We start from the raw sequence: 13,803 nt of genomic DNA, 5'->3' as shown, positions 1-13,803 counted from the left end.
TGTACGAAAATATAAAATAGCTATTATAATTGAAGAGAGAGAAATCATAAAATAGTTACTTTAACCGATCGAATAAACATTTATCAAATAACCCAAAATAAAAAACGTGGATTAATTGATGGAATAGGCTCCATTATTAAAACACTTTTTGGCATTATGGATGCTTCGGATGAAAAAAATTATCAAAGAATTACGATTTTGAATAATAAACAACAAACATTTCATGTCATGATGAATCAATTAAAAATTCTAAACACCACAATCGCGCATGTCGATAAGTTAGAAGAAATAACTAGCTATAATGCTCAATTACTTTTTAATTACCACCAGAATAAATAGCAAGATGGCCAAACAGGACTTAAGAGAGGAGATGGATGAATATTTTTTTACACTAAACGCTATTATTACGGACATCTTACAGGATATAAATTGTATTATCGACCACTTTTATTAAACAAGGAAGACTACATCCTGGGATTATACCAATAAATGAGATCGTAACCAGCTTGAAAGAAGCTCAAGTACATTTGCCATTAGGACTCCACTTCTCTTTCAGGATCTTGAGTCAAATTGGCTTGAGATAGAAAAATGCATCAGTGCGTATTATGACGAACTAAATATACACACTATTTTGAAATTCCCTCTAATCTTTTATCCGAAATATGATATACTCAAGGTTATATCATTACCCACACCCGATCATGATAATGGATTTACTCTGACTGAAGTAGATCAGACTAATAGATAGCGAAAATCATCATTATATGACATTAACACGCGAAGATTTAAGCATAAGATGTAAACAAATTCACTATACTATCTGCGAACACACCAATCTTTGTACCATGAAAACACAAATTTGTTATGTGAAATTTGTTTAAATGTATGTGCAAAATTGTAATTCTAAGATATTGTGTATCACGCGATATATTAAATCTAATTATTTCATGGATAGCCCTCGAAAATCAACGAACATGGCTCCACCCCTTATGAACAAACAATTACTATAGACTATAAAATACTGTAGACTATAAAAATCGCTAGGAATATAGAACGAAAATTGTAAGAACGAAACAAATTGCACTATACGGAGAATGTAAATTAACAACTGCTGACTGTAAAAATAATAGGAACCATCAAAATTATAATCATTCAATCTCGTTTACCAGAGTACAATTTAACCCATTTGTGAAATCAGCTACAGCATAAGGACTTAAGCCAACCGGAAATAGTAAAATTATTCGTGATACTCGATGGAATTAATGGATCTAAGCGTCAAACTACAAGATTTAACAGCAGAATTAAAAAACGCACGAGATTTACCGCACTTCTGCCGGAACCTATTTTATATATATAATTTCGAGTAGTACTATTATATTAATTATTGTAATTATTATATTGTAATAATTGTATGTACTATCAATAAACGAAAGAATCACGAGGCGAATATAACAAACTTACCTGCGTAAAAGAGAGAAAGAGAGAGAGAGGGAGAGAGAGAGAGAGAGAGAGAGAGAGAGAGAGAGAGAGAGAGAGAAAACGTCAACCTTCCATTTTTTTTTCAATGAGGGAAGGACGTTATGATCTAAATAAGTCACACCTAAAATCTACATCTGCAGATTCTCTACCAGTAGTTAAAGCATCATAAATTAAGTCATCTACTTTTGATTTTAAAACCGACGACATATTTTACTTTAAAATGCAACCACGCATTAATTTGGCCTAATTTGTATATATAAAAATGTAAGCCTCGAGCATCTCGGGGAGCGTTCCAATACCTCCTGCCGTTTAGAGAAACTTAATACTTGCAGTATTAAATATTAGGCTCATATACATATCATAGTTTATTAGTTATATGTAAAATACTAATAAAATTTATAAAAATTATAATATTAAGAATGTAAGTTTTCTAATTCTAATTTTATTAATAACTACCATTGCAATATCTATAAGCTATAATGAATTAAATTAAAAATTGAATTAAATTAAATTAAATTAAATTAAATTAAATTAAAATTGATGAAATAACTTTTTTACAATAAATTTGAATTTGTTTTCGTACTACGGAGATTATTCCTTTCAGGTGCAGTCATTGGTTTCTCTTGATCATGTGAGGACGATTTGATTATTTTTATGTTATTGATTAGTTTCTCATACTTAATTATTCGAGACTTGTGTTGTATAATTTTTTGAAATTTATAGCCATCTATAGTTTTTAACTACATTATAGGATTGTTGTACATCAAATTTCTTTTTATTGCAGAAGAATGCTTCATACTTTATACATATATATAAAGATGTAATTATTGTTACAATTTTCTTTGAGAAAATAAAATAAGAATAAAATAATTTCGTTACCATCAAATATATAAACAATATCAATTTTTTTATTCCAACGATGGTCTGAAAAATTCTCGGCATGGCACAGAAATGATACCATAAATATCAAGTTGCTATAATTGTAAACAAGTTGAATTCTTCACAGAATTACTATTAAAATTTCAAATAGCGGCGTTCATTAGTTTCTTTGGTCGTGTAGAGCCAATTTTTTTCAATCCATCATGACAATGCATCAGCACATTTCTTCACATGCAGTCGCAAAATTCTATGAACTGTTACCGCAAGCACTGTATCTTACCAGATTACTAGATCTATTACAGTGCTTGTAGATGTCAATTCAAGGAATTTTGTGATTGCAATTGTGAAACAAAAAGTTGGTTGTTTTACACGACCGAAACAAAGAAACTAATGAACACATCTATCTGAAATTTTAACAGTAGCCCTATGAAGAATCAACATGTTTACAATTATAGCAGCCTGCGAAAGATCACACTTGTCTAAAATTATAGTAGCATGATATTTGTGACATTATTTTTGTGTCAGGCTGAAAACTTTTCAGACTACTTTCATATATTAACTCTTTATAGTCCAATCAGAACTTTGAAAACCCATATGAATTTTGAATTTTAAATTATTCTATCTCAAATTGACACATACTTTTTGCAACTATTCGATTTTTGCAACTATTCGATTTTTTTCATATATTTTCTTCACAAGTCTCGAATCTCAAACATGCGCATTTTTTTTCTAATGGCTTTTCAAGACTTTCGTGAAGAGAAATGCTTTATAATTTTTTTCCGGTAAAATTCTACTTCTATTGAAGTATTGTTACTCGAGTTTATGAAGGAGATATACCAGTATAGCGCGCATGAAAAATCATAAACAATTAAATATCTCGTAAATTTTAATATGATTTATTCTATTCTGGATCAATGGGGAAGCTATCACTACAATTTATTAAAACTTATATGTTATTTAGAATGCTCTTCGCCTCTTGATGCCTACGGCCGCCGAATAGCCGAGATTGTCGAGAAAGCATTTTCGGTTGTTTGAAACAAGTGATTAGGATGAGAAGGAGCTCGCTGTCTCGTTCATTCTCGGCGCACCGCAGGCGAGCACGGATGTGCTTAAGTATGTGGCTATCGGTTTCGCCAGATCGCCGTCTGTGTAGAGTTCTTGGTTGAGTAGCTTTAAAGGAAAAGAAAAGGAAAATATAACTTGCTATACCAGTTTCGAAGTCTAATTTCTCTTAGACGCTCATTTTCAATTATATATTACAAAAATGTCAATTATCGCAAAAACAATATTGTAAAAATTGTTATACTATTTAATTGGAGATACGTTCTAATTTATATTCATGTTTTTAAAGTTTTATTGTAAGCATTTCTTTAATAAATATAATTTAAAATATAGTGATATACCTTTCTAGCGGAGTATTGTACTTATCTGATCCTTCTTTCTACAAACATTTCTTATTCAGTTACTTACAATTGAAATTCAAGTAGCTAACTCTCAATATTGGCAAATTCAAAACAAAAATTACAAAAATGTATATTTATACATGAAATTCATAAAAATTGTAACTTAATGCTAATTTTTTTTGCTCACCAAAAGAGATTGATCGATTTTGCTCATCAGTCTCTTTATTTGAGTATTTATTTCTGTTGCATGACGATCCAAATTCATCTAGAATATATATGATCACATATATTTCTTATAAATTGTATAAATAGCGGAACAAAATAATATTAAAATAGTATTAAAATAAATGACATAAATATTAATTTTTACAAATTACACTAATTTATATTTCTGCATTGAAATATTAAAGTATTGTATTTTTTAAGTAAATTTGAGATAAACATTTTTTATAAAAGAAATTCAAAGCATTAATAACTTCTGAAATCGAATGAAAATTAATATCAATTCGCAAATTAATATTAAAACATATAAAAGTAGTATAAAACTTTAATCTTTATTTAATATGGGACTTTAACTTTATTTAATATGGGACATAAGAGCTTTCCACTTTAAAAAGTTTCCTATGTTTTTCTCATGATTTTTTTATGGAAAAAATATGTAAGCTACAAAGATCGAATTTTTTAAGAATAAATATTTTTTATTATTAATAAATGTAATACATTTTTGTATAAAAATTATACAAAAATGTAATATTTAATACTAGAAATTAAAATGCCCATAACGGTCGAAACTGAATCTTTAATGTTTGAATAATTCAATGTGAATATATATGCATGTACATATATATATATAATTTATATATATATATATACATATATTATATATATATATGTACATGCATATATATGTATATTATTACATATATATATATGTACATGTATATATATTAGGTGTTGGAATTAATTCGTAGCGTTTTTTTAATGAAAGAATGTTATTTATTTCACATGAGCATTAAAAAATACATTAATAAAAGTACTTTTAAAACTTATAAATACTTTGTAAAACGCTACGAATTAATTCCAACACCTAATATATATATATATATATATATATATATATATATATATGTACATGCATATATACCATATTTGTAGTTCTTCGAACTGCGCGCCAATTGGTTTTCCAGACTTATAAATGCAATTAAAATACTGTAATAATCTTGAATTAAATTAAATTGACAAGCAACTCTTAATGATTTAATGCTCAATCAGGCATAATGTAATATTTATTTGCATTCTTGAAAGATTATTAAAGTTAGAAAAAAAGTATTAAATATATTATAACATTTAATTATAAAATAAGTTATATAAATATTTGATAAATTTAACATTGGTAATTCAATTCGTAAAAATTATTAATAAATTATTGTTCCCAATTATATCATTGGCTGCGTTGAGTAGATTCAACAGTTGAGTGAACGTTCGCTTCTAATGTAGTTCACTAGTAATGTATTCTTTTAGATCTAAAAAAAATGTATCAATAACAGCGAACGTTCACTCAACTATTGAGTCTGCTGAACGCAGTCATATATATATAATATATAAATATATAAATATATGAAATAAGTATATATAAGTATATAAATATATAAGTATATAAGTATATATACATATAAATACATATGAATGTATATAATCGAATAATATTAGATGTACAAATAAGTTTCCGCCGTTTTTTATCAAAAATTAAGCATTTATTGTGAAAGAACGATACATAATGTTTTATTGATGTAAGTGCAAGTTCTTTTTGCGTTTGGCACGAATCTTCATTCAATAATGCTTCCAATTCCGCGTCTTCGTACACTTTCGGCCTTCCGCTACGTTCTTTGTCTTCGACGTCAAATTCACCGTTCTTAAATTTTTGAAAACCATTCACGACAACTTTTCTCACTTAAGGCAGCCTCACCATATGCTTCTATAAGCAATCGATGAGCCTCAGCTGCAGATTTCTTCAAATTAAAGAAGTAAATCAAAAGTTCCCGCAAATGACGCTTATTCGGCTCAAAATTCGGCATTTTCGCACAATAAAAAAATATGATGCTAATACAAAATCGCTAGTATTTCAAGATTATGTTGTTGACAGATGTCCTATCTTACGATATAATATTTTACATCAGACAATTTTAACTATAGCTTGCTAGTGGCGCCGTCTTTTGTCAAACAGCGGAAACTTATTTGTACACCTAATATTGGGTCATCTAAAAAGTATCCGCGGTTTTTTGTCACTAGATGGTGTTGATGGTCAATATCATCTAGTGACAAAAAATCGCGGATACTTTTTAGATGACCCAATATATAATCGAAGCAATACAATCGAGTATAACAATTTATATTAATAAGTTTATATTGACTTAATTCTAATTATTTATATATGCATACCATTGTTATCAGTGCTTTCATCTTTATTATTTTCTTCTTCACTTTGCGCATATTCTAAAAGTTTTGATATTTGTAGAATTTCTCGACCAGCAATAGGCCTATAATATTCTTTATGCATTTTCTCTCTGTGTCCTAAATGATTTGTTAAATCATTTACCTGATGATCCAATAAATTTAGAGAAATGCATATAGTTGCTATTTGCTTTCTTAATTGTGTTCTACGTAATGTATGTGGCATACTTGCTCCACATATTACTGAAAATGTTCGCATTAAATTGCAAGCCCTTAAGGGGATGCTGGAGCGAAGGCCGAACTTGATCAAGGTCGATATTACAGGTTTTCATTTCCAATGTATAAGCTACTTACGCCCTCTGAAGTTAATATGATCATGCAGGAAATTCGATCGATTAATTATCGATATTTTTATTCCGTTTCCTACATTATCATCTTAACAGGGACGTGTATTAGGGTCGGTCCCACAATGTAAGATTTATTTTGGAAAATTTTCCAATTTTAGAATTGAAAAAAAAATAAACATAATTGAAGTTAATCTTATATTTGTAGAATCGGACCTTAGAAATTTAGTTGCATTATATACATATTTAGTTGTATTATATACACATGCAATGTAGGCCGTGTTCTAATATATATCACCAGTACTAAAAGTCTGTAATATACATAAAATACAGATTTTTAATTAATAGATATATCGATACGAAACCGTAATAGCACTTTTTTCTTACATCCAATGCCATTTTAGGTTACGATAATATATTATCATAAATGAATATCAATATATATATATAGATATTCATGCAGATATTCTCTATGTCCATTTTTATGCAATATTAAAATTTTATATTATAATGTGTATAATGATATATAAAATGTAATTCTAACGTTGTATATAAAAAGACATTCATGAATACGAATTACAATTACATTTTATGTGTATTATAATATATGTGTATATACACAATAACACAAAAAATATTATACTATTATTGACATATTAGTGAAGACATAAACATGTTAGTGAATTAATGATATATGCAATATTATAATTATATTTTGTACATTATTGTGTATATGTAATTATAATACATATAAAATATAATTATAATTTATATTCACTAATAATGTTCTGTTATATGTTACAACAATGTTAGAATTATCATAGTATAATGTACATACAATTTTCTATATTAGATATATAGTCGACATATTAGTAATGTATAAGTACTATAAGTATCTATCTCTTTTTATTAGACAGAGTTATGTATGTGCAATGTCGTATTCATTTATATATATATATATATATGAAACACGTGTCCATATATTGACAATAATATATGTTACATCTTGACTAAATCCTAAATGATATTGATCATAGGAAAAAGTGATACTATAACTGTATTTTGATATTCACTGCGAGTACTGAAAATACGTAACTATAGATTTTCAGTATTGACAGTATACATTGACACATGGGCCTAAGCATTTTTCCTGTCGTACAATGTCATTTTAGGTTAGGATGTGATATGTATTAGCTATACATAGATATATTGTATTACACATATAATATACATAGCTATACCTATTTTTTGCTATGTTTAATAAAAATATGTAGAAGTTAATCATATTAAAATATTGGTGATGTACTTAAATATAATACACACATAGGCAATATTGTACAATATTGCATATATGTACTATAATGTGTGAATATACATACGTTGCAGATAGAAGTTATCAATACTAAGCTGTTTATGTATTCCCTGTGTTTAAATGTGCAATATTAAAATTATATACATATATAAAAAATATATATATATATATATATATATATATATATACACATAAAATGAGGATTTATCAGAGGATTCGTAATTTGATTATTTTTTTTAAGATGTTACGTCTGATCATCTGCGTTTGACTATCGTTAACTTTGATTTATGTTCGTTGTATGTATATTCTGATATTGAAAATATAAAAGTATATATCACTAATATTTGATCATAAAAAAACATATCTCTTTTTATTAAACGTAGAAAAAAGAGGACATCAGTACACCTTTTTGTTATACGTAACAAAAAGAGATAGCTACACACGTATGTGAATATGAATTAGAAATATATTTTATAATGTGTGTACACATAATGCACATAAAATATAATTCTAATATTCTGTGTTCACTAATAGACTGTGTTTATATTATATCTGCATGAAAAGCTAAGCATGAGTAACTTCTATCTGTTTTTATTATGGGCCTTCTACAATAACACATTAGTTACAAATCAGAAGTCAGGAGCTAAAAAAATTGATCAATCACAGCCAATTTTTAGCGTTTGACTTCTTATTTATGGCTGATTTATGGCTTATAATTGTAAAAGGTCCATTAATAATAAAAAGAGATGGAATAGAATACATATATATGTGCAATGTATTTACGTACTGACAATACATGTTACATCCTAAGTTAAAATGACATTGGGAATAAAGGAAAAAGTGCTATTACATTACACGTGTATACATGTATTTCAAATACATGGTTGGATCCGAAAATATATCTAAGTCACAGTCAGAGTGTTCATTTAGTAAAAATATACTTATTGCAACTTGCAGTTAGTCAATGTACCTGTAAGTGTATATATTTGCTAAAACACTTTGAATATGATATACTTACATACATTTCATAAACGTACAGCATCGTACAAAAATTATGCATGTGACTATTGACTGTGTAATGTATGTTGTATATATGTGTATATATATATATATATATATAAATAGTCAGCCCACGACGAACGCCTCTGACATTTATCTATAACTAGCAAAAGCGCGATTTACGGCTGTGGCATTTTGTCATAGCTCGCCAGCCCACAATTAAACGCCTCTAGCAGTAAATTAAAAATAGTCAGCCCACGATGAACGCCTCTGACATTTGTCTATAACTAGCCAAAATATGATTTATGGCTGTGACATTTTGTTATAGCTAGCCAGCTCACGATTAACGCCTCTGGCACTAAATTAAAAATAGTCAGCCCACGATGAACGCCTCTGACATCGGATCATAATTAGGCAAAGCGCAATTTATTGTTACAATAAATTTAATCATATCACTTGTATGATAAATAAAAGTGATATTTTCACGAATAACATAAAAATGCTAACCTTTCTCATTCTGGCTTTATAGGGTGCCAACAAGAAACACACATCACAATAACCAATTTTGGCCTTCTAGAGTGCCTTCCAACAAGAGACACAGTGCGACACGGTGCATCATTACAATTTTGTTCAATAATACAAGGATGAGATATTGTACTGTATTGTACTGAGTCGCTTGTTATAAAGCACCCATAACCTTCTCTTATCAAAGGCAGACAATATTCTGCTACTACATTTTTTCTATTTTGTAGACAAAAAACACTATATAACTATATATACATATATATATATATACATATACACACATATATACATACACATACACACACACACACATATATATATATATATATGGTTGTGTGTAGAATACTATTACACTACAGTACATTGACTACTATTGTCCGGCAATGATACTGTGAACGCGGGTCATACTGGTTACAGCTGATTGACTCGTATAACGCCGTTGTTTTCTACACATACAGCGTCATGCAAAATGATATATGTATGCATATATATATATACAAAAAATTTTTATTTATCACTCTAAGAAAAAAGATACATAATTGATATCATGATCACATTATCTTTTCCTTAGCGACTAATTAAGAAAAGGCGTTCACCGTATCTAAATCCACGTTATTGTAAAAAAATTCTATTATCTTTGAAGTTCTATTATTGATACGTCATTTAAGTGTATTCTCCAGGTTTATTCCACTAAAAAAAAATACAAATAGATGACCAGATGTATGATGCGATAAAGTAAAATTTTATATTACATTCTGTGGCACAAAAACGTGATCAGTAACTCTTTGAAACTGAATGTATCATAAAAATAATAAAGTAATATTTTAAAAGTACATTACATTTAGTAAAATGCATTAAGTTATGAATATGATGTTCAATCATCATTATTAAGAAAATACAACATTACGTAAGAAGGAAAATATTTTCATGACAATTTGCTGGAAGGTATGGTCGCAGCATGTTTCTTATACTATGACACTCTTGAGATACACGTCCACGCGTGAGCGGTTCGGCCGTCAAGCGTCGAGCGGTTGTGAAGGAAAAGTAGGCAGCATTTCAGAAATCGGCTCGAAATGCGCAACTAATTTCGAGCATATTGAAGTACACGTATATAATTTCTGAAATTTTATAAAAAGTATATTTGGAGTAATATGTTTATTAATAACGTTATTTATTAAATAAAAATTAAAAAAGGAATAAGCAGAATCGAACATAAGATCTCCAATATTCTGATCTTGCACCCAACGCCAGAGACCACGCTGAGTTCTTGGAGATCACCTCGACGAACGCGATACATATAATGCACGGAAAGTCGTAAACTATTGTATATCTCATCAATATTTACGTTTTGAAATCATTTTTGCATTTGCATTTTTGCTACGTTAATGAGAAAGATATATGATTAATATAATTTAATAAAAAGAAAATGAAAGAATTTTAATTCACAAACACGGTTGCCACCTCTCCGTTTTTTTTTTGCCAGATTTCGGTTGCTTGGACTAATATTTAATACTCCAGCAGACGACAAAAATTGGAGATTTTCACATCTGCTGGAGTATTGAATATTAGTCCAAGAAACCGAAGTCTGTCAAAAAAAAAAAAAAAATGGAGAACTGGCAACCGTGATTTAAAATTCTTTCAATTTCTGTTATTTCGATAGAGCGAGACAGAGAAAAAACAAACGGATAGAAGCTCCGATTGTAATCGGTGAGTCTCAGCGCGGACACGCCGAACTGGGCCCGCTAGCAAAACAATGAGTCATCTGTCTCTGTCCTTCTCTCTGTGATCGCTTGTTTCTAGCGACCGAAAATATTTTCTCGACGATCTCGGCTGCTTGGCGTGTATCATAAGGAGGAAAGAGACATTCTAGACAATACATAATTTTTATTAAATTATATTAATCCTTTGCCCTACGATTTAAGTTACGATGGCGCGTGCCATAATTAACAGCCTGGAACATATTGCTTATGTTTGGCTCGATTTCTTTACCACGAGTCTCACACGATATTATAAGTGAAAGAGTTAATCATATACCTTTCTCTTTAATATATAATAGCAAAAATGATTTCAAAACGTGATAGTTAACGAGATATAGTTTACGATTTTCCGTGTATTTTATGTACCACGTTCATAGAGGCGGTCTTTGGGGGGCTGGGGATCGCGGCGGGGGCCGTGATCCCCAACTCCCGCCCCCCAACACCAACCGGGATGGCGGGCGCAGGGGGTGGTGTCTCCGAATATAGGGTCGAAGGTGCCCAGCACCGCCCGGGGTCACGTCGTCATATAAGACGATGTCATAAAAATCCCCGGGCGGGAATCGAGGTCGGCACTAGCCGACTGGCCTGAGGGGCTCCCAGAAGTATGCTGCACAGGTTCCTGGGAGCCCCTCATGCAAGGCCAGGTAAGGACACCCGGAGGGGTTTTAGTGGGTGCAAGCCCCACATAACCCCGGGTTCTCCCCCGAGACCCGGGGTATGCGGTAGGCATTTCCCCTCCATTATAAAAAAAAAAAGGCGGTCTGCAAAAACTCAGCGTGGTCTCAGGCGTTAGGTGCGAGATCAGAATGTTGAGGATCCTATGTTCAATCCTACTTTTTCCTTTTTTTCTTAATTTCTTTTTAAACAAATAACGTTATTAATGAACATATTACTCCAAATATATTTATAGAATTATAGAAATTATATGTGTACTTCAGTGTGCTCAGAACTAGTTACACATTTCGAGCCAATTTCTGAAGTGCTGCCTTTTTTTGCTTTACAACCGCTCAACAGTCGACGGCTGAACCGCTGGATCGCGCGCGGACGTGCATCTCAGGAGCGTCACAGTATAAGAAACAAACATGCTGCTATCATACCTTTCAACATGAAAATTATTATGACAACATTTTAGCATGAAAATTATCATTAAAATATTTTCTTTCCTACATAATTGTTATTTTCTTAATAATAGTGATTGAACATTAATAAGTATATACATTTTACTAAATATTATGTACTTTTAAAATATTTACTTTATTATTTTTATACATTACATTGATACATTCGGTTTTCTTTCAAAGAGCTACTGATCACGCTTATGTGCCACAAAATGTAATATCTTTTAATATAGAATACTGATAATATCAATTTAAGACTAATAAGAGTCGATACAGAACGAGATGCGTAATTTTAAACTGGAATGACTCTACTTCAATAACTCCGTGATGTCTTCTTTATTCAACATGTGAATAAAGAAGGAATGTTGAATAAAGAAGACATCACAGAAGACTAAGGAAAGTAAAGGATTGATAATTTGCAAGAAGATACGGAGCATATTTCTTAGTGCAACGCTCCTGAGATACACATCCGCGCGCGATCCGGTGCAGCTCAGCCGTCGAGCATTGAGCGGCGGCGGCGGGGGGAAAGAAGGCGATGCTTCAAAAGTCGACCCAAAATTTAACTTGTATTCCAATAACTATAGGAAGAATACCGAATCATTTTAATAGATAAATAAAAAATTATTTGTATATTGCATATAAAGGCACATATAAAGACTTTTTGATTTGTTAATTTTAAAATTATATTGACATCAATTATAAAATTATATCGACATCCTAATTATTTTAATCATCCTTATAATTATATTAATCGCACTTTTGCGATTTGATTGATTATCAGAATTTTCATTCGGATAATAATTATAAAAAAACAAAAGGTAGTATAAAAAAAGAGCAAAGAGCCAATGACGTATATAAAAAATTATAATTTAGATAAGCAAACTTAATACAAAACAATAAAAATACAATAAAATAAAACAAACGTTTCAACTCCAATTGAGTCATTTTCAATGCCATCATACAATATAAATGTCGTTCTAAATTAAAAATTCGTACATAATCTTACAATATTCTTACAATTCCTTAACAAAAAATTCTTTCTTCTTTCTGTGTAATACGCTGTGAGTCATTTTTATCAAGAATTAACAAAGTCATAAGAAAGTTCTGGAAAAGTAACCGTAAACAAAAAGAATTAATATTAATGACATAAAAATTAAAAATATGATGATATACCTTAGTAAATCTGTTAAGAGTCCCATAATACACAACGAGAAAAAAATGTAAAATGTAGTCCATTTCGTGGTACAATAAAAAAGTCTTTTTAATTTAATAGGTTATTATAAGCAAATTCGCAAAGGTAACCAGCATCTGACTTAAACGATGTCAACGATGTATAAAAAAAACATTTCACAGAAAGTACTGATCGACGTAACATTATTACAGAAACATGATTTTTTTTTAGATTTTTTCTAAAGGTAAATTAAAACTTTTAGAAATACACATATAATTTCAATAATTAAATAAAAATATATTTAGCCTGTGATATATGTTTGTTAACAATGTCACTTATTTAAAAAAAAAAAAATTATAAAAAAA

General features: G+C 29.8%; 1 protein-coding gene and 1 long non-coding RNA gene across 5 annotated transcripts; both read right to left on the bottom strand.

The window, feature by feature from the left end:
- Positions 1 to 3,234: 3,234 nt before the first annotated feature.
- On the bottom strand, positions 3,235 to 9,815 carry LOC147906469 (uncharacterized). Of its 4 annotated transcripts, XM_087416538.1 has the most exons (5): positions 9,755 to 9,815; positions 9,375 to 9,608; positions 6,201 to 6,332; positions 3,949 to 4,026; positions 3,235 to 3,528 (listed from the first exon to the last, which is right to left on the bottom strand). In XM_087416538.1, the coding sequence occupies exons 3-5, from the start codon at positions 6,316 to 6,318 to the stop codon at positions 3,305 to 3,307; spliced, it is 420 nt and encodes a 139-aa protein (XP_087272664.1). In that variant the 5' UTR covers positions 6,319 to 6,332; positions 9,375 to 9,608; positions 9,755 to 9,815; the 3' UTR covers positions 3,235 to 3,304. The 4 variants fall into 4 exon arrangements, with proteins under 4 accessions (XP_087272664.1, XP_087272663.1, XP_087272662.1 ...); XM_087416537.1 differs by lacking the exons at positions 9,375 to 9,608; positions 9,755 to 9,815 and adding an exon at positions 8,887 to 9,368; XM_087416539.1 differs by lacking the exons at positions 9,375 to 9,608; positions 9,755 to 9,815 and adding an exon at positions 3,762 to 3,799 and having other exon boundaries at positions 3,392 to 3,528; positions 6,201 to 7,941.
- A 1,885-nt stretch (positions 9,816 to 11,700) lies between these two features.
- LOC147906468 (uncharacterized) lies at positions 11,701 to 13,750 on the bottom strand. The gene is made up of 2 exons (XR_015548402.1): positions 13,441 to 13,750; positions 11,701 to 13,371 (listed from the first exon to the last, which is right to left on the bottom strand). It is a non-coding gene; the product is annotated as an uncharacterized LOC147906468 (long non-coding RNA).
- Between the last annotated feature and the right edge of the window lie 53 nt (positions 13,751 to 13,803).

The sequence above is a fragment of the Acromyrmex echinatior genome, unplaced genomic scaffold, assembly GCF_024713525.1.
Source record: "Acromyrmex echinatior isolate Ae372 unplaced genomic scaffold, ASM2471352v2 Scaffold30, whole genome shotgun sequence".
Lineage (NCBI taxonomy): Eukaryota > Metazoa > Arthropoda > Insecta > Hymenoptera > Formicidae > Acromyrmex > Acromyrmex echinatior.
This window is presented reverse-complemented; position numbering and strand designations above follow the sequence as displayed.

What these genes read in the sequence shown, in the direction of transcription:
- LOC147906469 (XM_087416536.1), bottom strand. Translation starts at nt 6,471, where the DNA reads ATGCGAACATTTTCAGTAATATGTGGAGCAAGTATGCCACATACATTA. An exon ending in TGAAAGCACTGATAACAATG is followed by an intron (nt 4,027 to 6,200) that starts GTATGCATATAT and finishes TATATATTCTAG; the next exon opens with ATGAATTTGGATCGTCATGC. An exon ending in AAATCGATCAATCTCTTTTG is followed by an intron (nt 3,529 to 3,948) that starts GTGAGCAAAAAA and finishes TTTCCTTTAAAG; the next exon opens with CTACTCAACCAAGAACTCTA.